The 26,630-nt window shown below is 41.5% G+C and overlaps 1 protein-coding gene across 1 annotated transcript in view; it reads right to left on the bottom strand.

Moving 5' to 3' along the window:
• The window catches only part of GABBR2 (gamma-aminobutyric acid type B receptor subunit 2), a 1,360,263-nt gene that overhangs the window by 1,034,155 nt on the left and 299,478 nt on the right, over positions 1-26,630 (bottom strand). Inside the window, exon 2 of the mRNA XM_073678612.1 lies at positions 12,668-12,805. Coding sequence (XP_073534713.1) covers positions 12,668-12,805 — 138 coding nt within the window. The remainder of the gene's footprint in view (positions 1-12,667; positions 12,806-26,630) is intronic.

Raw genomic sequence — 26,630 nt, forward strand, 5'->3', positions numbered from 1 at the left:
TATCACTGTAAGCAATTGCAGACACCTGTGCTAATTAGTTTGGCAGGTGTGTCCAATGAAAGGCAAGACTACTTAAGAAGGCTGTCTCACATTATTAAGCAGCCTACATTTTCTGCCAAAATGGGAAAGAAAAAGGATGTGTCGGCTGCTGAGAAGCAACAAATTGTGGAGTGTTTAGGTCAAGGCATGACTACAATCAACATTGTGCGATGATCAGGATGAAGTGTCTTGGCAATCAAGAAGTATGTAGCTGATTCACAGTACACACGTGTGCGTGCTGATAAGGGCAAATTGAGGACTCTTTCCTACAGGCAATTACGTCAGGTTGAAAGAGCAGCGGCAAAAAAGCCTTGTCATAGCAGCAGACAAGTTTTTGAAGCTGCTGGTGCCTCCAACGTCCCCCGAACAACAAGATGCAGGGTCCTTCAGAGGTTTGCAGCTGTGCATACGCCATCCTGTCGACCTCCTCTATCCACTTCACACAAGCAGAAACGGCTCCAGTGGGCCAAACATTACATGAAGACTGATTTCAAAACTGTTTTGTTCACGGATGAGTGCCGTGCAGCGCTCGATGGTCCAGATGGATGGAGTGGAGGATGGCTGGTTGATGGACACCCCACGCAAACACGGCTACAGCGCCAACAAGGAGGAGGTGGAGTAATGTTTTGGGCTGGAATCATGGGGAGAGAGATTGTCGGCCCCTTTAGGATCCCTGAAGGCGCTAAAGATGAACTCCATAATATATAGGGATTTTCTCAAACAGCACTTCCTGCCATGGTTCAAGAAGAAGAACCGTGTATTTCACAGCAAGATCATTTTTTTGCATGATAATGCACCATCTCATGCTGCACATAAAACATCTGCATCTCTGGCTGATATGGGCATAAAAGGGGACAAACTTATGGTGTGACCCCCATGCTCCCCTGACCTCTACCCCATTCAGAACCTTTGGAGCATCATTAAAAGGAGTGTCTATGATGGCGGGAGGCAGTTCACATCTAAGCAACAGCTCTGGGAGGGTATTCTGTCCTCATGCAAAACAATTGAAGCAGAAACCATCCAAAACCTGACAAATTCAATGGACGAGAGAGTTCAGAAGCTCCTTTCGAACAAGGGGTCCTATGAGAAAATGTAACATCACCTAGAATAAAGTTTTGAGTTGAAAACTGTTTGATTTCAGTTTCTAACAACCTGCTAATGCTTATAATTTCAAAAATGACCATTTTTTTGGTCTTTATTAAAATGAAAAGGCTGATCGAAAAGTTTGGGGGATCTAAGAGTGTGGCAACCCAGTAGTCATGATTACTTCGAATTCTGACAATATGAGGGTCATGCTGCAGGTAGTGCAGCAAGAAGGCACTTATGTGTCTTGCACATCTCGGAGCCCCAAAATTATTTTCCGGGCTAGATGCAGCTAAAACTTATTATTAATTTTAAATCTGGTGAAGCTTTAGTATAGATGGCCTAATAGGATCAGTGCTGCACACTGCTACAAAGCCCAAATTATTTTCCAGTCAAGATACAGATAAACATGATTAGTAATTTTAAATCTGGTGGAGCTTATTATAGATGGCCTAATAGAATCAGTGCTGCACACTGCTACAAAGCCCAAATTATTTTCCAGCCAAGATACAGATAAACATGATTAGTAATTTGAAAGCTTAAAACGGTTGGTAGGGTGATTTTAACCAATCATCAAGCTTTTACTCTCCCCAGGATGACACAGGGGTAGAAAAGTCGTTTCGGATCCATGATTTGTTCATCTTTATGAACGTGAGTCTGTCTACATTATCAGTGGAGAGCCGCGTGCGCTTATCTGTCAGCACACCACCAGCAGCGCTGAACACACGTTCAGACAGAACGCTGGCTGCGGGGCATGACAAGATCTCCAAGGCGTAAGTGGCTAGCTCCGGCCATTTATCCAGATTGGAAGCCCAAAAAGAGCAAGGGTCCAGTGACACAGTCATGGCTTCAATGTTTACTTGGAGATACTCCTGTACCATCGTCTCTAGGCGTTGACTATGTGTCAGACTTCTTGTCTCCTGTGGCCTTGCAAAGGATGGGCTAAAAAAGTGGTGAAATGATTCCGCAAAATTGATGTTACCAGCAGATACTGTGGTTCTGTGACGGTTTGAGTGCTGAACACTTGACGGTCCCACGGTTGGGAAGTTGGAACTGTGAGATTCACTACGTGCACCACTGGTATTTTGTGGAAAAGCACATGTAAGATTCTGCAACAGTCTCTGCTGATACTCCTGCATGCGTGCATCCTTTTCTATGGCAGGAATAATTTCTGCAAATTTACTTTTGTACCGGGGATCTAACAGTGTGGCAACCCAGTAGTCAGGATTATTTCTAATTCTCACAATTCGAGGGTCATGTTGCAGGTAGTGCAGCAAGAAGGCACTCATGTGTGTTGCGCATCCAGGAGCACCAAGTCCCTGTTGTGTTGGTGGCGAGGTAACAATCATGCTTCCTTCCTCTGTCCTCTCCCCCCAACCTCGCACAACAGAAATGTGATCAAGGTCTCCCTCATCTGATGAGTCTTCCATCAGTTCGTCCTCCACTTCTTCCTGGGCTCCTGCACCTTCCTCACTAGTTTGGCTGCTACCATGCGCCCTGGTAAAACCATCTCCCCCACCCTCACATGCCTGCCGTCTTGGTGCTGCCGACCGTCTGGACCTTGCAGATGTTAGCCCTTCCGCATACAACTCCTCCTCCTCTACTTCCTCCACCTCCTCTTGTGCCACCACCTGACTCCGAATTCTGTTTAACATGTGCTCCAGCATGTAAATCACCGGAATAGTCATGCTGATAATGGCATTGTCAGCACTAAACATCTTCGTCGCCATTTCAAAACTGTGCAGAAGGGTGCATAGGTCCCTGATCTGAGACCACTCCTCCAGCGTGATTTGCCCCACCTCTGGATCTCGTTGGCCCAGGCTATACGTCAGAACGTATTGCACCAGGGCTTGTCGGTGCTGCCACAGTCGCTGCAACATGTGCAGAGTTGAATTCCACCGGGTAGGCACATCGCATTTTAGCCGGTGAAGTGGCAGGCCCAACGACTTTTGTAGAGATGTAAGTCACTGAGCTGCGGGATGCGAACGGCGGAAGTGAGCACACAGCGACCGTGCCCTCTGCAGAAGGCCATCTAGTCTGGGATAGTGGGCTAAAAATTGCTGGACAACCAGGTTCAACACGTGAGCCATACAAGGCACGTGTGTGACATTGCCCCGGCGAAGGGCCGCACCCAGGTTTGCAGCATTGTCGCACACGGCCTTCCCTGGTTTCAGGTCCAGTGGAGACAACCATTCATGAAATTGGTTCTCCAGAGCTGACCACAACTCCTCAGCTGTGTGACTCACATTTCCCAGACATTTCAATGTAAAAACCGCCTGATGACGTTGAGCCCTACTGCCAGCATAGTAAGGAGGTGTGCAGGATCCCTTCTGCGCAGTTAGAAAGCTTGTGGCATGACCAGACAGGCTTTGGGTGCAGGTGGAAGACCGAGAGGAGGTTGAGGAGGCAGAAGCAGTGGAGGAACTTTGACATAAAGAGGATTGACGCACAACTCGTGGGGACGGCAAGACTTGGACAGCAGCCCCTTGTCCTGCTGTCACCATAGTTACCCAGTGCCCAGTCAGCGACATGTAACGCCCCTGTCCATGCCTACTCGTCCAAGTGTCTGTGGTGAAATGCACCCTGTCACACACAGAGTTTCTCAAAGAAGCGGTGATGTTGTGTGCGACATGCTGGTGGAGCGCAGGCACACCTTTCTTTGAGAAGTATTGCCGACTGGGCATCTGGTACTGGGGCACTGCGATGGACATAAGGTCTCGAAAATCCTCTGTGTCCACCAGGCGGAAAGGCAGCATTTCTGTAGCCAAGAGCTTGCAGATGGTGAAATTCAACCTCTTAGCTTTCTCATGGCTAGGAGGAAATGGTCTTTTACTTGTCTACATCTGAGGGACCGAGGGCTGGCTATTGTGCTTAGACGGGGTTGATAAGGGTTTCCCCGGCAAACTGCCGGTCTGTGAGGAAGATGCAGGCAGACATGTTAGGTTGCCTTGATCCAAAGGTGGTGCTATCGATGTCGGACAGCGCTCAACACCAGCTGGTGTTACCACCTTCAAAGAAAATGATGACCTGCCAATCACGCTGGCTGTTGCGAGTAAAGAGGTGGCAGGTCTGCGCCCCAAAACAGGTGTGACTGCTGTCCCCCCAGTCACAGAGGATGAAGAGGCCGCGGATGCACAAGATATGGCAGACGGTGGTTGGCCCGGCCGGCTAGGCCGCATTGTAGCACACTGAGCTTCCCACTGCAACTTATGCTTCATGTCCATGTGCCGGTTCATGCATGAAGTACTCAAACTATGTATTTTTTGGCCTCTACTTAACTTTTGCTGACAAATGTTACAGATAACACGAGTTGGGTCATCTTTATCGATCTGAAAAAATGCCCAGGCTATGCAAGGCTTAGCACCCATGCGACCTGAAGAGCCACCACGACTTGTGGTGAGAGGCAGAGTTGTGTTTGAGGATATAGTTGTTGACGTGCTTCCAATACTACGTCTCTGTCCAGGAAGGCGCAACCTGACCTCGTCGTCACTAGCATCTTCCTCCACCTCCTCTGCTGACCTCATCTCTTGGCTGACTGTGGGTTGACAGTAAGTGGGATCTCCAACCTACATCATCATCACCCTGTGCGTTATCACACCCGTCGTCCTCAGAGCCAACCTGTTCCTGCCCTGACAAAAAACTAAAGTTGTCGCTCCAATCAGGTATTTGAGTCTTATCATCGTCTTCCTCATTGTCTCCACCAACAGGAGTTACAGTTTGGGAATGAGGGTCTACATTATGGTCAGAACCTTCTGCGTCTGGTCCTGGATCCGACTCATAAAGATTCTGGGCATCAGTGCAGATCATTTCCTCGTCTGGATTCACAGAAGCGCTGGAGTCGACCTCTGATTCCCAGGCTATAGTATGAGTAAACAGCTCTGCAGACTCAACCATCTGTTCTACCTCATACTCAGACGGGCAGCTGGAGATTTGGGAGCTGTGAGGAAGCAAGTGCGATTGGGGTGACACCTTTGAGGACTGGAGTATTTGTGATGTTGAAGTTGATGTGGAGGAGAGCCCACTTAAAGGAGAACTTGATATCCGTTGAAGCACCTGCTGTTTTTGTGCCTCATCTGGAATTTGTAGCGATTGGCGTGGCCGTAAGAAAGGGATCTTATCACATTGTCCGCTAAAAGAAGTAGACATTTTAGTTTGGCTGGAAGATGGTCTTTCTTCTGCAGATGTTACTGTTGCTTTAACACCTACCCCACGGACACAACCTTTTTTCCCCTTCCCAACACGCCTATTCCCCTTTCCACCAGCAGCAGGCCTTTTTCCACTCATTTTGGTGGTTAACTAATTCACAACTCTGGAGTTGTTTGCACAAAAAAACAATGGATGGGAACCGAGCAGAGCTGAGTGGCCAAACTGTGGTATTAGGCCAAAACTATTGGCTGGGTTAGATGCAGAAAAAAATTATATTCAATTTGCAACCTGATGGAGGTCAGTATAGATGGACTAATAGAACAAGTCCCACACACAGCTAGAAGCCCAAATATTTTTTCAGAGGTAGATGCAGAAAAATTTTTTATTCAGTTTGCAACCTGATGGAGGTCTGTATAGATGGATTAATAGAACAAGTCCCACACACAGCTACAAGCCCAATATTTTTTCAGAGGTAGATGCAGAAAAAAAATATATTCAGCTTGCAACCTGATGGAGGTCAGTATAGATGGACTAATAGAGAAAGTCCCACACACTGCTAGAAGGCCAAATATTTTTTCAGAGCTAGATGCAGACAAAAAATTATTTTGAATTTGCAACCTGATGGAGGTCAGTATAGGTGGACTAATAGAACAAGTCCCACACACTGCTAGAAGGCCAAATATTTTTTCAGAGTTAGATGCAGAAAAAAATTATATTCAGTTTGCAACCTGATGGAGGTCTGTATAGATGGATTAATAGAACAAGTCCCACACACAGCTAGAAGCCCAAATATTTTTTCAGAGGTAGATGCAGATAAAAATTATTTTTAATTTGCAACCTGATGGAGGTCAGTATAGATGGACTAATAGAGAAAGTCCCACACACTGCTAGAAGCCCAAATATTTTTTCAGTGCTAGATGCAGATAAAAATTATTTTTAATTTGCAACCTGATGGAGGTCAGTATAGATGGACTAATAGAGAAAGTCCCACACACTGCTAGAAGGCCAAATAATTTTTCAGAGCTAGATGCAGATAAAAATTATATTCAATTTGCAACCTGATGGAGGTCAGTATAGATGGACTAATAGAACAAGTCCCACACACAGCTAGAAGCCCAAATATTTTTTCAGAGGTACTGTAGATGCAGATAAAAATTATTTTTAATTTGCAACCTGATGGAGGTCAGTATAGATGGACTAATACAACAAGTCCCACACACAGCTAGAAGCCCAATATTTTTTCAGAGGTAGATGCAAAAAAAAATATATTCAGTTTGCAACCTGATGGAGGTCAGTATAGATGGAGTAATAGAACAAGTCCCACACACAGCTAGAAGCCCAAATATTTTTTCAGAGGTAGATGCAGATAAAAATTATTTTTAATTTGCAACCTGATGGAGGTCAGTATAGATGGACTAATAGAGAAAGTCCCACACACTGCTAGAAGGCCAAATATTTTTTCAGAGCTAGATGCAGATAAAAATTATATTCAATTTGCAACCTGATGGAGGTCAGTATAGATGGACTAATAGAGAAAGTCCCACACACTGCTAGAAGGCCAAATATTTTTTCAGAGCTAGATGCAGAAAAAAATTATATTCAGTTTGCAACCTGATGGAGGTCAGTATAGATGGACTAATAGGGAAAGTCCCACACACTGCTAGAAGGCCACATATTTTTTCAGAGGTAGATGCAGAAAAAAATATATTCAGTTTGCAACCTGATGGAGGTCTGTATAGATGGATTAATAGAACAAGTCCCACACACAGCTAGAAGCCCAATATTTTTTCAGAGGTAGATGCAGAAAAAAATATATTCAGTTTGCAACCTGATGGAGGTCAGTATAGGTGGACTAATACAACAAGTCCCACACACAGCTAGAAGCCCAATATTTTTTCAGAGGTAGATGCAGAAAAAAATATATTCAGTTTGCAACCTGATGGAGGTCTGTATAGATGGATTAATAGAACAAGTCCCACACACAGCTAGAAGCCCAATATTTTTTCAGAGGTAGATGCAGAAAAAAATATATTCAGTTTGCAACCTGATGGAGGTCAGTATAGATGGACTAATACAACAAGTCCCACACACAGCTAGAAGCCCAATATTTTTTCAGAGGTAGATGCAGAAAAAAATATATTCAGTTTGCAACCTGATGGAGGTCTGTATAGATGGATTAATAGAACAAGTCCCACACACAGCTAGAAGCCCAATATTTTTTCAGAGGTAGATGCAGAAAAAAATATATTCAGTTTGCAACCTGATGGAGGTCAGTATAGATTGACTAATACAACAAGTCCCACTTACAGCTAGAAGCCCAATATTTTTTCAGAGCTAGATGCAGAAAAAAATTATATTCAATTTGCAACCTGATGGAGGTCAGTATAGATGGACTAATAGAATGATGCTATGCCCAAAAGATTTTACTTCACTAGGTGCAGTAAAAAAATTGGTATTCTATACACAGGTGGTATATCTTGCAACACAGATAGGCTACTCCACTGACTAACACACTCTGCAATAGGCCAAAAAGGATTAGCTTTGCTAGATTCAGCCAAATGCTGTGAAAAAAACTTGCACAGCACTGGCACAGACCTGCCTGGCAAAAACTGATAGGAACTGATGTAACCTAGTCCTGAAAAGGACTCCAATTACAATTAGTCTTTACTCCCACAATCTATCTATTTAAGAGCACAGACCTGCCTGATAAAAGTCGTAGGAAATGCTGTAACCTAGTCCTTAAAAGGACTGCAATCACAACTATTCCCTACTCCCAAGCTATCTGTAGATTTGTGCGAAAATTGGCTTGAAATTAACAAGGTATAGCGCACACAGCAACAGCGGTGCCGTCTAACACGCAGCTGCAGCAGTGAGAAAATGGTGGCGACGGGGAAAATGGCTTGGTCTTATAGGGCAAGGACATGTGACATACACTGCCAATGACACATGCCCTTGCTTGTGTGAAAAAAAGCACTTCGCTCCGTGTGTGCACTGCTGATAGGCTGACAGATTGCACTTCCCCACTGTAAATGCGGGAAAGAGAAAAAAAAATGGAGATCTTCATTGTTCCTGCAGAGATCCATCCCCTGCCCCTCCCCCCACCCCGCTGTACACTCAAACTGCGTATTAACATTAATTTTCATCATTACTGAGAAAAAATCCAGTTATGATTTTGGTGCACGAACAGTTATTGAACATAACCTCGAACAGCCGAATTTTTCTCAAATTGTTCGTGTTCGCCGAACGGCTCGAACACCGCCCAAAACAGCTCGAATTTGAGATTGGCGAACAGTTCGAGTAGAACAACGCTCATCTCTATTCACTAGTAAACAAAAACAACTACAGTATTTATGGTATAATTGGTATATTCAACTGATCAGCAGGTTTACGGGGGAGTTAAACCTCTCCCTAAAATGTATTCAACTATCTCAGTGATAAACTTTGATAATACAGTCTCAGAAAACAAGCTTTTTTTGATCAGCAGACTGATTCTATTAAGATACACATGACAGTGTATATGATTTGTAAATTGTGTATATACAGCGGATTAAATAAGTATTGAACACGTCACCAATTTTCAAAGTATATATATTTCTAAATATAGAGTCACTTCTAAAATGGACAACTAGAAAATTACAAGGGATGGAAGGCCTCTCATATGATGATAGGTTGGAAAAGTTGGGCTTGTTTAGCTTAGAAAAAAGATGTCTCAGAGGAGATCTTATTTATATGTATAAATATATGCGTGGTCAGTACAAAGGACTGACATATGACTTATTCCTTCCAAAGACCATAATAAGGACCAGGGGGCACTCATTACGAAAGGCCATTCCGGCAGATAAATAGGAAAGGATTCTTTACAGTTAGAGCAGTCAGAGTGTGGAATGCCCTACCACAAAGGGTAGCAATGGCAGACACTATAACAGCTTTTAAAAAAGGGCTAGATGATTTCCTCAGTACACATAACATTGGGGGTTATAGTTAATTTAGTGACAAAATTTATAATTGGTGGAGAAAGGTTGAACTTGATGGATCTAGGTCTATGAAAAGGTAGTATTGACATGACATTCTCAGCATATGTCGGGAACAACCCATCCAATAGACACATGCAAATTAATCAAACCATAGATGTCTATAAATTAAGTTATGTGTAATAATGAGAAATGACTCAGATAAAAAGTTTTGCACACATGAAGAAAGAGAGGTGCAAAAAGTCACAGAAAGTGATGACACCAGCTGAAATCTATTAATAATTAGAAAACAATCCTGATACTTAGTGAAAAATACAATCAGCTGGTTCAACTGATAGCCTATAAAAAGGTGTCTTATTACCAAGGTGCCACACAAGAAACATCTCATGATGGGTAAAACCAGTGAGCTGTCTCAAGACCATCGCAACATTACTGTTGCAAAACATACTTATGGCATTGGCTACAGAAGAATTTCTAGACTACTGAAGTTCCAGTGAGCACTGTTGGGGTCATAATCCAAAATTGGAAAGAGCATAAATTTCATCATAAAGACAGCCACGACCAAGTGCTCCCCACAAGATTTCAGTCAAAGGAGTGAAAATAATTATCAGAAAAGTTGCCAAGAGCCAAGGACCACCTGTGGAGAGCTACAGAAAAACCTGGAATCAGCAGGTACGATTGTTTCAAAGAAAACTTGCGATGCTAGCCACTACTCACAGACAAGTCATGAGGCAGGGCAGTCAAAACTTCCAGGGTCAGATACCAAGAGAGCACGTCGTAAACAAAAGAGGAAAGACAAAGGCATAGTCAGGTCACAGTCTGAGGTCAGAATCACATGAAGATAATGGATCAGAGCAAAGAGGCTAGACAAACAGATGGTCAGAATGAGATCCAAGGACAGGCAGCAATAGATCAACACACATAGCACTACTGGCATAGATCCGGGACTGACAGCTTAGCTAAGTAGCTGGGTAATCACTTAAAACAGGGAACACCTGAAGGAAACTCAGCACCTCCCAGTCTCAGATTGGACGGCTGAGCTGTCTACCAAAATACTGACAGATCAGCATGCCCCTGCACTAGATTGGACTGAGCTGTCACTTACTGAATCCAAGACATACTGAGGGGAGGAACTGTGACAAAACTATAACTAAAGCACTCAACCTTCATGGCCTATATGCACGCTCCCCACACAGGACTCCATTGCTAAACAAAAAGCATGTTCAAGCATGTTTAAAGTTTGCTCAACAACATTTAGACAAGATTGTGAAATATTGGGAGAATATAATCTTGTCAGATGAGACCAAAATTGAACTCTTTGGATGCCATAATACCCACCATGTTTGGAGGCCAAAAGGTGCTGCATATCACCCCAAAACCACAATACTAACAGTGAACTTTGGAGGTAAGAACATCATTGTGTTTGGGCTGTTTTTCAGCATACGACATTAGCAAACTTCATGTTATTGAAGGAAGGAGAAATGGACAAATGTACCAAGGCATTCTTGAAAAAAGTCTGCTGCCATCTACCAGGATGATGAAGATGAAACAAGGGTGGACATTTCAGCAAGACAATTATCCCAAATGCACCGCTAAGGAAACTCTCAACTGATTTCAGAGATAGAAAATAAAGCTGCTAGAATGGCCCAGCCAATCACCTGACCTGAATCCAATAGAAAATTTATGAAAGGAACTAAAGCTCAGAGTTCATAGAAGGAGCCCACTGAACCTTGAGGGTTGAAGAGTGTTTGTGTGGAAGAATGTTCCAAAATTTGCCATATGTTCTTTTTAACATATTCATTAATGACCTTGTAGGAGGCATACAAAGTAGTATTTCAATATTTGCAGATGACACTAAACTCTGCAGAGTAAACTAGAAGCTTTGGCTGATAAATGGCAAATTAGCTTTAATGGAAATAAATGTAAGCTAATGCACTTGGGCAGAGGAAATAAAATGCATAATTATATGCTTAATTGTAAAACACTGGGAAAAACCATCACTGAAAAAGACCTGGGTGTATTGGTGGATGACAAGCTCACGTTTTGTGGCCAGTGTCAGGCAAATAAAATAATGGGATGCATTAAAAGAGGCATAGATGCTCATGAGGAGAACATAATTTTACCTCTATACAAGTCACTAGTGCCACCACACTTAGAATACTGTGTACAATTCTGGTCTCTGGTGTATAAGAAAGACAGAGTTGAACTAGAGCGGGTGCAGAGAAGAGCGACCAAGGTTATTAGAGGACTGGGGGGTCTGCAATACCAAGACAGGTTATTACACTTGGGGTTATTTAGTTTGGAAAAACGAAGGCTTAGGGGTGATCTTATTACTATGTACAAGTATATGAGGGGACAGTACAAAGACCTGTCTACTGATCTTTTTACTCTAAGCCCTGAGACGGGGACAAGGGGGCATCTTCTACGTGTGGAGGAAAGAAGGGTTAATCATAATCACAGTTTATTTACTTTAAGAGCAGTGAGACTATGGAACTCTCTGCCACATAATGCTGTAATGAGTGATTCACTACTAAAATTTAAGAAGGCCATGGATGCCTTTCTTGAAAAGTATAATATTACAGGTTATATATACTAGATTCCTTGATAGGGCGTTGATCCAGGGAACTAGTCTGATTGTCGTATGGAGTCGGGAAGGAATTTTTTTCCCCAATGTGGAGCTTAGTGTTTGCCACATGGTTTTTTTTTGCCTTCCTCTGGATCAACATGTTAGGCTATGGGTTGAACTGGATGGACTTAGTCTTCCTTCAATCTTAAAAACTACGTTACTATGTTAAAATCACACCTGAGCAATGCATGTGACTAGTTTCTCCATACAGGAGGCATCTTGAAGCTGTCATCACCAACAAAGGCTTTTGTGCAAAGTATTACAATTACTGATAGATTTTTGCTGGTGTCATGATTTTCCATTGATTTTTTCACTTCACTTTCTTCATGTGTTAAGTACTTTTTCCCTGTGTCATGTCTCATTATTACACATAACTTAATTTATGGACATCTATGGTTTGATTTCTTTGTCTATGTGTATTGGATGGGTTGTTGCCGACATCTGGTGAGAATTTCATGTCAATAGCATCTTTAGAAATATATTTAATTAGAAATTGGTGACATGTTTAATACTTATTTCAGCAGCTGTAAATTGTACATGTGGAACAAAATTATGTCGCATTTTGAATAGTAATGCTGCCACATTGTTCTCTATCTACACATGTACACAAAATTACAACTTCAGTCTTTAGATTGGATTCCAAACTAGCTGACTAAAATGTGTTTACTTATTCAATCCCTTTAAGTGGCAAAATATTTCCAGTAATGCGACACTGTATTTCAGTCCATGATATAACAAAATAGTATGATTTTAAGTTTCTTTGGGTAATAGAATGCTAAATAAACAAATGGACTTCTCTTACCTGAACCAAGTTCCATCCTTTTAGAGACTCTGCTATAATGGAAGTTACTGAAGGACATACTCCACCGAAAACCATCAAATGATTAGGTCCATACTTGATGGCATCATAAAATGACTTTAATCCTCTTGCATTGTCGCACTAAAAAAAATATAATATAATGAGTTACCCAAAGCAGAAGTGTCTATTCATAATAACCTTGTGACAGTTTATGTAAGGAAGGAATAATAGCTGTAAGGCCTGCAATACACAAGATCTTTAGAAATCTGTCATTCTGAGTTTGCTTCAGTACGAAATTCACATAGTAAAACCAATCATATCTATAACATCTACTTATAATGAAAATATAAACACATAAATGCTGAAACATTGCTGACTTTAAGCAGACGGTCTATGATGAAATTTTTGTGGCAACTATGGGTAGTGTGTAGCTAAGTAAATGATGTATCGCAAGAATATAAAGCTACTTTGGTTAAGCTAGAGCTAAGCAACAATTTTTACCCTACTTATGGTTGTAGAAAAAATTATCTTGTGACCTGTCATCTTGTGTAATTATAATGGTGGGAAGTAGGGTTGAGCGAGCGTGTATTGTTAACCCTTTCGACTAGCATGCTCGAAGTTTCGTCGTGCTTGTCATCTATGTTAGTGTCGCTGTGGCTGCTTGTGTCACGGCTGTCAGACAGCTGTGACACATGCAGGGATTGCCTAACAAACAGGCAATCCCTGCATTTGTCACAGCCGTTTAACAGCCGTGACACATGCAGCGGCAGCAGCACTAACATAGATGCCGAACACGGCGCAAATATTCGGCGAGCACCTGAGCGTGCTTGCGGAAAGGGTTAACAATACACGCTCGCTCAACACTAGTGGGACCTTAAAGGGGTTGTCCAGTGAAAACAAGTTGTCAGTTATTCCCAGCATAGGTGATAACTTGCTCATTGGTGGGAGACCAAACTTTGGCACCAGCAAACCAATTGAGAAACCTTTTATCTCTGTTACAAATCCAGGACTCCACTAATTATCTATGGCGCTGACAGAAAAAAGCCGAGTGCACCACTCATCAGTCCCATAGGAAATAAATGGAGCGGCAGACTGATCATGTGCATTGCCGCGCCATACTAACTGATAACATTTCCTAGTTCTGCCAATTGTTGTGGGTTCCAGCGGCTGGACCCCCATAGATCAACGAGTTGTCAGTTATACCATAGATAGGTGATAACTTGTTTTTGCAAGTCAACCCCTTTATTAGGCCGTTACTTGGCTGTTGCAGGGAATCTGATGTCAGCTTTTCAGTGTCCACCTGGCTGTTGTCCCTCTCTTGTGGTAAAATTAATTAATGGCATTAAAGAGAATATGTCATCAGGGAATGAATTACTATTTGAGTCAAGATTTTATGGTGAACATATTTTTTAAGATTTTTGGGAATTGCTTACTTAATTCTCAATGTCGGTATATCAAAAATCCTGACATCTTGCAGTCTTCACGATTCAATACAAGGTAACATCTATTTATTGATAACTCAGAAAACACCAATCACAATAAGTGATGATCACAGCTAACTTCTTCCCCCCTCAGTGAGCAATGACTCCCTTTACAGGTCACAGAACTTGCTTAGAAACATAAGCATAGCCAGTCTGTAGATTGTTTGGTCCCTGTGAATGCGGTAAAAACATTGCTCTAAATGTGACATGGTTGCCCCCATAATTGTATGGAAAACAAAATAAAAGAAGTCATCAATCAGAAAATTAAAATAGATTGATAAAATATATTTATTAGTATCTGGTTTTAAAGGGGTTGTCTTATGTTTGTTCTTCAGGAGTCCACTGCTCCTCTGTCTCCTGGCTTACTGCTTGTCGGAGGATGGCATGCTCCTGAAGATTGGCTGTTGGGCCAGTGGCATGGCTGAGCTTGCACAAACTGTGTTACAATGCTGCAAGCAGAGACATGTTCGCCTCTGCAGTAGGGTAGAAGAGCAGTGGCTTTGAGACTGGTCAGATAGGGCTAGCTTCATAGCAGTGCTTACAAACTGTATAGCTAACAGCTTGTAAATGCGCTCCTTACCTAAAAAACAGGCCACTACAGAGTCTTGTGCTACAATACCAGACATAATCCACAAACAAGAGTGGATCTGATACTGATGGAAAGGAGCAATGTTTATCTAAAAATATGATCCTTTCTTTTTAATATAAGCACAACGCTTAGCAGCAGTTTACAAGAAGTTATTAATATATTACTGAGTACAAATATCTATTATTGTCTTGTGCACAGAACACTTTCAAACAAATTAGTGTTAAGGAATAAATTACATTTTAACACTTTCCTTTGCCTGACAGTCATATTACATTGGACTCATTAAGTAATTAGTATTAACATCACTAAGTACATTTTTGACTGTTTGAAGTAAAGGGTTAGATCTATGTCTACAAAATAAACTTAAGTAGCAAATCCAAAGTCAGTAGAAAAATTTACACATAAAAGCAATAAGCTATCTCCCATCCAACAGAGGATACATTGCACATTACTGCTCTACATTATGTACACCAATGTGTAATTTTAATACTCTACCAGAATAAATTATGAACAATTAATACAATAAGTTACTTTTTTTTCTAAAATATTTCCTACCATTTGTGCATAGATGACAAATGTCAAACCTGTTTAAAAAGTTAATTCACTACTATAATATTGATGACCTATCCAATATCAGATCGGTGGGGGCTCAATACCTAGCACTCCCATCAACCAGTTGTTACCAGCACTTGCAGTGGCTAGATGTAAACACTGTATGAAATGGAACACAACAGCTCCATGTAATGTTAAGTGGCCACTCCCCGCTACTGCAAATCAGCTCCCATTCACACTGCAGATCAATCAGCTCCCATTCACACTATTCACACTGCAGATCAGCTCCCATTCACACTGCAGATCAGCTCCCATTCACACTATTCACACTGCAGATCAGCTCCCATCCACACTGCATATCAGCTCCCATCCACACTGCAGATCAGCTCCCATTCACACTATTCACACTGCAGATTAGCTCCCATCCACACTGCATATCAGTTCCCATCCACATTGCAGATCAGCTCCCATTCACACTATTCACACTGCAGATCAGCTCCCATCCACACTGCAGATCAGCTCCCATCCACACTGCAGATCAGCTCCCATCCACACTGCAGATCAGCTCCCATCCACACTGCAGATCAGCTCCCATTCACACTGCAGATCAGCTCCCATTCACACTGCAGATCAGCTCCCATTCACACTGCAGATCAGCTCCCATTCACACTGCAGATCAGCTCCCATTCCCACTGCAGATCAGCTCCCATTCGCACTGCAGATCAGCTCCCATCCACACTGCATATCAGCTCCCATCCGCACTGCAGATCAGCTCCCACTCACACTATTCACACTGCAGATCAGCTCACTCCACACTGCAGATCAGCTCCCATCCGCACTGCAGATCAGCTCCCATCCGCACTGCAGATCAGCTCCCATTCACACTATTCACACTGCAGATCAGCTCCCATCCACACTGCAGATCAGCTCCCATCCACACTGCAGATCAGCTCCCATCCACACTGCAGATCAGCTGCCATCCACACTGCAGATCAGCTCCCATTCACACTATTCACATACACTATTCACACTGAAGATCAGCTCCCATCCACACTGCAGATCAGCTCCCATCCACACTGCAGATCATCTCCCATTCACACTGCAGATCAGCTCCCATCCACACTGCAGATCAGCTCCCATCCACACTGCAGATCAGCTCCCATCCACACTGCAGATCAGATCCCATCCACACTGCAGATCAGATCCCATCCACACTGCAGATCAGCTCCCATCCACACTGCAGATCATCTCCCATTCACACTATTCACATACACTATTAACACTGCAGATCAGCTCCCATCCACACTGCAGATCAGCTCCCATTCACACTATTCACACTGCAGATCAGCTCCCATCCACACTGCAGATCAGCTGCCATCCACACTGCAGATCAGCTCCCATCCACACTGCAGATCATCTCCCATTCACACTATTCACATACACTATTAACACTGCAGATCAGCTCCTATTCACACTGCAGATCAGCGCCTATTTTTATCAGAATAGGAGTTGATCTGCAGTACCAATAAGTAGCCACTAAATAATGTATGAAGCTGTGGAGTTCTGGTGGAGTTTGGCTCAATACGCTATTTACATTTGGATGCTGCTGGTGCTGGTATCAGTTCAAAGTTGCCATAGTTTCATAGGTGCCATACAGTGGAACACAGACTGCATGAAGGTCTGATAATACAGCCTGATCCTAAAGACTTCAGCTGTATCCATCTTGATATTAGGGCAGTGCTAGATTGGGGGCATAAGGTTTACGTCTTTTCCTTGATACACTTCTTTCCAACAAAAAAAACACAAAGAATAAAGCAAAGAAAGATGTAAAGCAACATAAAACCTCTCTGCACTGAAATGCTTTGGAAGAATACATTGCTGCTGAAGATATTGCCTACTGACTATATTTGTATGTCAATGACATTGACAAAAGATTCCCATGTTTTCCTATCTATTATTCACCAAGTGTTTTGCTTGTACTTGATCACAGCTCCGGGGTTATGATATGATTGGGACATTTATGCTCGTTTATTTGGGTTGCCCTGCATTGTGAGTGAAAGATTCTGCTCATTTCATGTCAAGACAATTAATACCCCTAGGACACAGACAAAGATGAAGACCGACAGCTCTAAATTCCCTTTATTCCATCTAGGTTACCTGCTGACTTTTATTTTGCCATGCATATAACTAGATTAGACATTGAGAAAAAATATTGTGGGTAACGTAGATAGTCATTAGTTGGAATATCAATTAGCATTACATGGTTGAACAATGTCAGCTATATTGGAATCCACTTGACCAAGCAACTAAGGAAAATGTTATTCAAGCTTGATATCAATGTGGTATGTAAATTTGGTGCTAAGAAATGTGGCATAATATAAGTTAATAATTATAGATCAAAATATTATTGTAGAATGCACATACACAGATAAAGCGGAATTGGTATTACGCCGTTTAACTACTGTGCTAACTCGGTATTCCTGATCTCGTATATAAAACTGACGCTATGCTACATACTTATGCTAAAGCTGCCATTTTACCTGCCAACTTACATACAAAAAAATCCTGAGTTAGAAAATGACATACTGACTCCAATGGAAATGTGTTGTGAGCATGCTCTGTAACAAACACAGAGCTATTATTCCATCACCTATTGTCGAAGGTGTGATCCTGTGTGATTAGACACTAGCTCTAAAGCTGATGTGTCATCTCTCATTGTAATCCATGTCTCTAATGCGGCAACCACTGAAAGTTATCTCTGAAAAACACAAAAAAAGTGTGCTCCTCTTAAATAAATCTGGTACTTTCAGATGCATTGTGCCAGCATCTGTATTGTACTCTAGTCCCAGACTGGAGTACATTTCTGTCTTAATTTATGGTACTTTTGTAATTGATCATAAATTTGTTGGGCAACACCCCATCTGCTAAGTCCTGATACTTTTCAAAACGTTAACTGATGACATGGCCCCAAAGAGCTGAATTTATCAAGACAGGTGTCTCACGTGCGAGTTTTGAAGTAAAAGCCTGCTAAAGTAAGGTGTACCAAATTTATCAAAAGGACCAAAATCTGAAATCTACAGCAGCTTATAATGATATAATTTATGCCTGTTTTCTTGAATACATTATAGTAAATTTGTCAGAAGATGATCGATCATGCTCATTTTACAAATCCTCCCCTCCCACAATAAATTTATTGCGTTTATTGCCTTTCGAAAAGGTTTTTATGGAAATACTGAATGATAAACTATGGTTAGAAGAAAGATTGCTGGCAATTGATTCTATAACTGGTGAATGATCTTAAAAAAAAGAGGCAGAGGCAGCACTATAAAAATAAAGTCCATTTGTATCTATCCATTCAATGTTTCAGCTGTCTAAACCCTTTTCAGGCTTGAAAAAAGTTTAGACGGCAGAAACATTGCATGGATGAATCAAAAGGACTTTATTTTGCTATGTCCTGTTTTTGATTTATCTGTAGGATCAGGGATTGGGTCTTTAAGGCTTGAACCTATATTTTGAATTTCATGTCCAGTGCTGCTTTGTTCTTTTACTTGACTGATAATTGAACTTAAAGGGTTATCCGGGACTTTGGCTTTTTTTGGTTAAGGAGCTAAGAACTTAGTAACAAATAGTTGCTAACTACCTACCTGTTTTGCCCTGCAACTATGTGTTCTTACCCAGGCTATGATTCCCCAGCTTCAACTGACCTCACATCTACAGAGCAGCTCTTTCTCTTCCGTTCTCTGTTGACAGGGCTTCACTGCTGACGTTATGCTGATTGACAGCCGGCTCCACACAGTAAGGCAGTGGGGAGCCTGATGTCAATTAGTAAGATATTGGCAGTTGTGCCCCATTGACAGAATAAAGTAGAAGGCAAGAAGCTGCTCTGTTGAAGTGACATCACCAGAAACAGGATAATTGCTAGCAGGAGTGGTCCATGACTGCTCTGAGTCCTCAAGAGATCAGTGCACTGCAGAATAGGCAGTTAGTTACCTTGCTAGTTAGATTTTTGACCAAAGTCCCCAATATCGCCTTTAAATGAGCTGCGTGAAGTTCAAGAATCCAAGACAACAAAGGTATTAGTTGAAAAACACTTCAATTTTATTTTAAATATGCACATCTTGGCTTTAGTCATATGCAGCTTTAGTCATAGCAGAACGAGAATAAAACGCAGCAGCCTCCTTAATGTTAAAGGAAAGAAGAGGTGTGACAAAGCTTCTTAGAGGCGCTGTGGCGGTTTGGCACAGGTGAGCAGCACAAAGTGAATCACAAAAAAATGAATTCAGGAGAATCAACATTTTTTGTCAAATTTGAGGCAAATTCATTTAAAGAGATTTTCCCACGAAAGTTCATTTTACTCAATAGATCTTGGAATGATAATAATTTCCACAATTGGATGTGTTTAACCCTCCGTCACATACAATATCGGTTCTAACGAGTTCACATACAATGTGACTGTCAGGCGCAGGCTAGAAAAATACCTATAATATCTAATGTTTGCAATTTCAGTGCTCTAAAAGTGATCAGTGACCTTCATAGGGATGTAATAAAAGAGACTACACATAATCAGGTGCAAAAAACACCATTTACTTAACATAAAACTAATAACTCTGAAATACAAACATTTCAAATAGTCCCCAGTTCGACTCTGTCAAAAAACTCTACAAAGAAAATTTATGGAAACAAACTTAATTTTAAGGTACCTTAAGTACTATTAAACACATATTCAATCAGAATTAGATCCTGAAGTTTCCCCAGAAAAATTACACTTGCAGAGCAAAGCGCAAGAATTACACATCATTTTTGCATGTGTCAGGCAGATTGCATTATGACATTTGTGACATTCATCATTAGAAAGCCTTCTGATTCCGCTTTCCGTGGTGCAGGTGGTGCATCTCCTTATTTTGGGAGGTGGTGCAGGTGGTGAATTTTCACTATCATCTTCTGGGCGGAATCTTTTCCGCTGAACTTGAAGGCGAGAGGGGATACCGATTGTTTTCATACTTCTCCTGCGTAGCTCTCCAAACACTATTTTTTCAGATAGAATCGTCTACGGAGTGGTTCAAGCTTGTTTTCAAGGTAAATGACTTGTGAATTTATACCACCCAAATTCAACATAGCCAAAAATATGACCATTGGCCAGTGTTTGGTGTTTCTGCTGACGTTGAAAGTTTAGCACATCTGATCAGCTGTATCAACACCACCTTTGGTTGCATTATAAAATGTAATTTTCTCCGGGTTTTTTTGTGCCTCAGTCCCAGGATCGATGGCATCAGCATCATGAAGTGTTGATAGAAGAAGTACAATTTTTTTTGCTTGTGGTACATAGGAAACCAAAACCTTTCCATTATGGAATGCAAACATACTGCTGTACTGTTGTTTCCCTTTCACACTTACAAACTGTGTAGGCAATTCTTTTTTATTTTTTCTTACAGTTCCGACATATGAAAGCTTCTGCATTTTCAGATAATCAATCAGATCACAATTTGAAAACCAATTGTCAGCTGTTATATTGCGACCCGATCCAAATAAGGCCTCAGCCAGTCTTTTTACAACATCACTGGGTTTGTTGCTGACACAGTAAGGACCTTCTGGTTGTTTTCCTGCATAAACTTCCAGGTTGTAAGTGTAGGTCTTACTGGCATCAACAAGGGCATACATTTTTATTCCATATTTGTTAGGCTTTGATGGAATATATTGACAAAAGGCACATTTACCACTAAAACCAGGGAGCATTTCGTAGTGAGATTCTCCCCAGGGCAATAGCTTTTTTTACAGCTTTCAACAAATTTTTGGAATATATCACGAATTGGAGCAAGTCGGTCATGTGTTTTACGTTCGGTTCGGGTAGTTCTGTCGTCAAACCGAAGGCAACGAATTAGAAGCTTGAATCTGTTTATGGACAAAACAAGGCCAAATTTTTCAACTCCATCCCCATCTTTACTCCAAAGTTCGTCAAAACTTTGTCTATTTGCCCTATAAGCTCCTGCAAGGTATAATAATCCAAAAAATGCATGCAGTTCTATTTCATCTGTGGCCTTGATGGTTCTGTTGCAGATGAACTTGTCCTTTATAATGTCTATATATTGGTTGGTATATGTGACAATAGAGTCCAGAATGTCATCTGTGAATAAACTATTCCAGCATTCAACTGCAGTTTTTGCATTACTTGCAGTTCCTATAACTGCAGGAAGGTGAGTAATAATGTTTTGAGGTTCCCTACGTTTTTTCTGGAGTGGCTTCTTGTTCCATTGTTTTTTTTTATCTTTTCCCATATAATAAGATTCTACATCTTCATCCTCATCACTGTCACCATCTTGCTCTGTTTCAGAATCCACTTCACATACTTCCACCTCATCATGAGAATCAATCTCACTTTCCTCTCCTAAATCCTCATTCAGTGTGGGGTCTGCATCATCTAACAGCATGTTTGTTACTTCCTCAACATCAAGGTTTTTTGAAAAATTGTACATTTTCCTCTCCATTTCAGGAGATAATCTGAAGCAAGAGAATGAATATGTGTTAGGGAACTACTGTATATGCCTGAGCAGCACACTTTCTTTTTTAATCTGCCTTATTACTAGGAAATATCCTCACACTTTGTGCTATACATTCATAAAACAAGCTAAATAAACAATTGTGATGAATAAAAACATAAAATACCAACCTTATTGAGTGTGACGTGTTCACATACAATGAGCCTGAAAGATTAGCACAGTTATATCTGTCCTCCTGAAGCTCTGCAATCCAACTGTGGTATAAGGTTTCACAGAGCTGCTAGAGACAGGAGACTACCTGGAGGGAGGGGATTTCCTCACAATCTGGTGAGGAAGGAGAAATGAAAGTAAAAGAGATGTGCCTGTCAGGCCTATTGTATGTGACGGAGGGTTAAATAAAATGTTCCTGTGTTGAGATAATCTTATACATGTGCCCCTGCTCTGTACTTTGTAATGGCTGTCTCTGATCATGCATGAACATGGTCTGATCATTTCAGTGCTTCTGGGCAGGGGAGGAAGCAAAAGAGTATACAGACATAACAGCATGGGATTGCAGCTGATTCTTTCTTTGAAGTAAAACATTGTTTAAAAACAATGAAATGACAGTGAAATGTTTTACCTCCCAAAAAGAATCAACTGTGATCCCCTGCTGTAATGTCTGTATACTCTTTTGCTTCCTCCCCTGCCCAGAAGCTCTGGTATGATCAGACAGTCAGACACAGCCATTACACAGGGGAACTTTTATAAGGTTATCTCAGCACAGGAACCTTTATTTCAACATATCCAACTGTGGAACTTATTATTATTACAAGATCTATTGATTAAAATGAACTTTCGTTCGTGGGAAAATCCCTTTAAGCTGCATTAACAGTACGTGAGTATTCCTTACGAGCGTTCCTAGGAATTCTCGTTCACGATAATCTTGCAGTCTAAACAGACTGCTGATCACCTAATGAATGAGCAAAAATATCGGTTATTGTGTGAAATGATCATTTGGTTTTCACAAAAGATCATCGTTCTTGGCGGTGCATCGTCATGTGTAAACAACTCTCACTGCAATGCTTATGGTCTGTGCACCGTTCACTCATTGTGCATCATTTACCGCGGTCTGCCTGTGTAGACAAGTATTAAATGACTGCCAATCGGTGAAGATTTACCGATCGACAGACATTTAGTGCTGCCGGTTGGTCCATGTAATCGGACCCATAGTCTAGAACTAATGCACTCATCTCTGGGTATGTGGCATATAATGTATTTGTTCTGAGATATATGATATATAAAGTATTTATTGTGACATACTGTATATGGCATATAATGTATTTGTCCTGAGATATATGATATATAAAGTGTGGTGGGAACTGGGGAGGCACCAGATGTTGCAGAAGGGCCAGCTGGGGTATGTAGCCTCACTGACAGCAGATAATGATGTCATAGTAGCTGAAGTGAGTCGCTGGACCCCTCAACGCTTTCCTCGTGTCCACAACAATTTCAAAAGTGGGAGGTGGCACTTGTGGATGGTATAGGACCCCCTGGGGGCACTCCTGTAGTGGCGGTATCTGGGTGCAGGTTTTGGAGTGCCTGTGATGTTTGTGGAATCTCAAGCAGCCAGACACGCAGGTGAACTTGTAAACATAACAATTTTACTGCATGAGGTAACAGGGTCCAGTCTCTCTTACAGACAAAGTTCACAGTATATTGTGCATATGGAAGTTATGGTTTTCTCCTCATGAGACAAGCATTGTTATGGTCCAGGGCGGCTGGAGCAGAGTTATCTTTACTTGCTTGTACAGGAAATGCTATGCACAGTCTAGGAAATATTACACTGATGGAGGGACCTTCACAGATTGGCTCTCTGTGGAGAACACACTAAAGTGTGGATGTACTCATTGTTTTTATCCCACCGTTCCCTCTTGCAGGGGGTAGGTTTAAACAAAGTCGGTGGCGTGGCAGCTATGTGGATCTGGTCCTGGCTAGAAGCGATCAGGATAACCAGAGAGCAGGAGAGTCCATGTACAGCTTTCTCTCTCCTGACTAGAAGCCACTTCACTCTTTTTATGAAGGAGATTATGTGAGGAATAAATTTCCCCTCAGTGTAGACTGGCATTGAAAACACTTCTCTGAGAGAATAATGTCTCTCCTCAATCTTCCGGAGGCAGCAGGAACCAACCACAACTGGTTTGTACCAGCGTTCTAGCCAGAGTGAGAGCACTGAGCTGGGAGACTCCTCCCAGCCGTTGCTATGGATACCACTTGTTGTGAGGAGAATAAATAATTAATTCATATACACACATTGGCCAGTAGATGGCAGGTAAGTACAATTTACAATGCAATGTATTATATTCCCTGATTCAGTGCACAAAATGGAACAAATCTAGTACCACACTACAGATGTCTCATTTAGCAGCAGTAGAACGGGTATCGGGATGCCACAAAAGTATTTATCATGACATATATGGCATGTAATGTATTTGTCCTGAGATATATGATATATAAAGTATTTATCGTGACATACAGTATATGGCATATAATGTATTTACCCTTGGAGTTGTAACACCATCTTTAATTAGTGCTATATCTTGATAATGAAGCCTCTAAAGACAAACAACATCTTAAAAGTGTTATAACCATTGAACTGGTATCTCTGTCTACCAATCAGAGCTTTAACATTTAGTCTACGTCTTAAGTGAATCCAATTAAAATTTGAGAACCAAGGTTAGAGGCATATAAATCTGCACATTATCTTTCAGCAGATAATAGTAAAATAAATGAATTTGCTAAACTACTGCTACTTCAATGAAATGCAAAGCCATTGCAATTTTCAATTTATAGATATAAAACTTTAAAGCTGTCAACTATTAAGCAAGGTTCAATGTCCAGTGGCTGATACACTATTTGGGATTGCCATGAACTGCTGAGTATAGCAAGACTTAATTCACATTCTATACATTTAATTAAATTACGTTGGAACTTTAGAAGCCTCACAACCATGTTAGATAGTGTCCATTTGTCAAGTAATATATTCCAAATGAAATTCTCAGAGTATGCTATGAATGAGGAAATAATCACTTGAAATCTCATGAAGTATTTTTATGTTTTTTTGTATGATGTAAAAGTTAACTTTTCAATACTTACAGTACTTTTAGGCAACTGTTTGAATTAATGTGTATGAAGAGACCAAAAAAAGACGGAATAAAGATAATAGAGTATGTATCCAAAGACATACTGATAGGAAATCTAGATTGTGAGTCCCAATAGGGACAGTGCCGATAATGTCTGTAAAGTGCTGTGGAATTAATGGCACTATATAAGTAAAATATATATAAAAAAAATAAAAACAAATAAAATAGAGGCAAATTATATTAACTAGGCATAAGTCAGAAAAAACACACTTTTCTTACATTCTCATGCAAATGCTTGTGCAAAGTGTTTTTCTTAAAAGCTCTGCTGTTTATGCTGCAGACCTTTTCTTTCTAACTCATTAACTAAAACTTATTATCATTATCTGCATATATTAAAGATACAGAGAAGCAACAGCCGGGTCATGGTCACTAACTCTATAAACCTTCTAGCTCATAAACCTGTCTAAAGGCCCCGTCACACTTAGCAACGTTACAGCGATCGCGACAACGATACGACCTGTCAGGGATCGTTGCTGCGTCGCTATGTGGTCGCTGGTGAGATGTCAAACAGTCAGATCTTCCTCATGATGCAGCAACGATGCGGCGACCCGTAGCGACCTGTATAACGATGCACGCCTATGTGTTTCTGTGTCTGGGTCGTTAACAAGGTCGTTGGTAAGGTGTCAAACACACCGATGCATGCTACCCAGCGGGGCCTCAACGATCAAAGAAATGTCCAGATCTGGCCAATGTCAGATGGGCCGGTTTGGCCGTGGGCCGCATTGTTTTCTGCACTAATAACAGTATCGGTGTCCACAGGACACAGTTGTGACAGAGCTCAGAACTACAGGCTTGTGTTAGGTCTGCAACCTTCTGGAGGCTGGCACCCTAGAAGTGCAATGATGTCACTGTATCGCAACATCTGCGTCTATTGAAAGACAGGATAGCAGAGGAGACGGCGACTGCGGGGGACGAGGAGCCTGGATTTGGTTAGAATATGTTTTTTTTGGGGGGGGGGGGGCTGTGAGGGGATATCATACTGTATTGGGACTGTGTGTGTAGAGAACCATCATACTATATGGGGAATTGTGGGGAGACCATCTTTCTGAATTGAGACTGTATGGATTATCATATTGTCTGGGATGGCTGCGGTGGACCATCATACTATATAGGAAGCTGTGGGGGGAAATCATCATACTGTATGGGGTGGCTGTGGAAAGACACTCAGTCTATATGAGGTGGCTGTGGGGGGGACCATAATTCTTTCTGAGATGGCTGTTGGGGGACCTTCATATTGTGTGGGATGGCTGAGGTGAACTATCATACAATGTGGGCTGGCTGAGGTTGACTATCATATTGTGGGGTGGAGCTGTGGGTCTACCATTCTATGTGGAAGTCTATTTGGACCATTATACTGTGTGGGGGGCTGTGGTGACCATCATACTGTATGGGTGTTATGGGGACATCATACTATATGGGGGGCTGCCAAAATACTGTACAGTTTTGGTGTACATTATACTGTATATATGGGACTGGGGTTGGCATCATACTATAAATAGAAGGCTGTGTTGAACATCATACTGTATGGGGGTCTGTGGTGCACGTCATACTGTATATGGGACTGTGGTGATCATCATACATTGTGAGGTGCTGTGGGGCCATAATACTTTGTGGGGGTCATCATTCTCTATTGGGATCATGAATGGGGTATAATAGTGTGTGAGAACACTG

The sequence above is a fragment of the Phyllobates terribilis genome, unplaced genomic scaffold (genome assembly GCF_046119375.1).
Source record: "Phyllobates terribilis strain yellow unplaced genomic scaffold, ASM4611937v1 Scaffold_4__5_contigs__length_816908805, whole genome shotgun sequence".
Lineage (NCBI taxonomy): Eukaryota > Metazoa > Chordata > Amphibia > Anura > Dendrobatidae > Phyllobates > Phyllobates terribilis.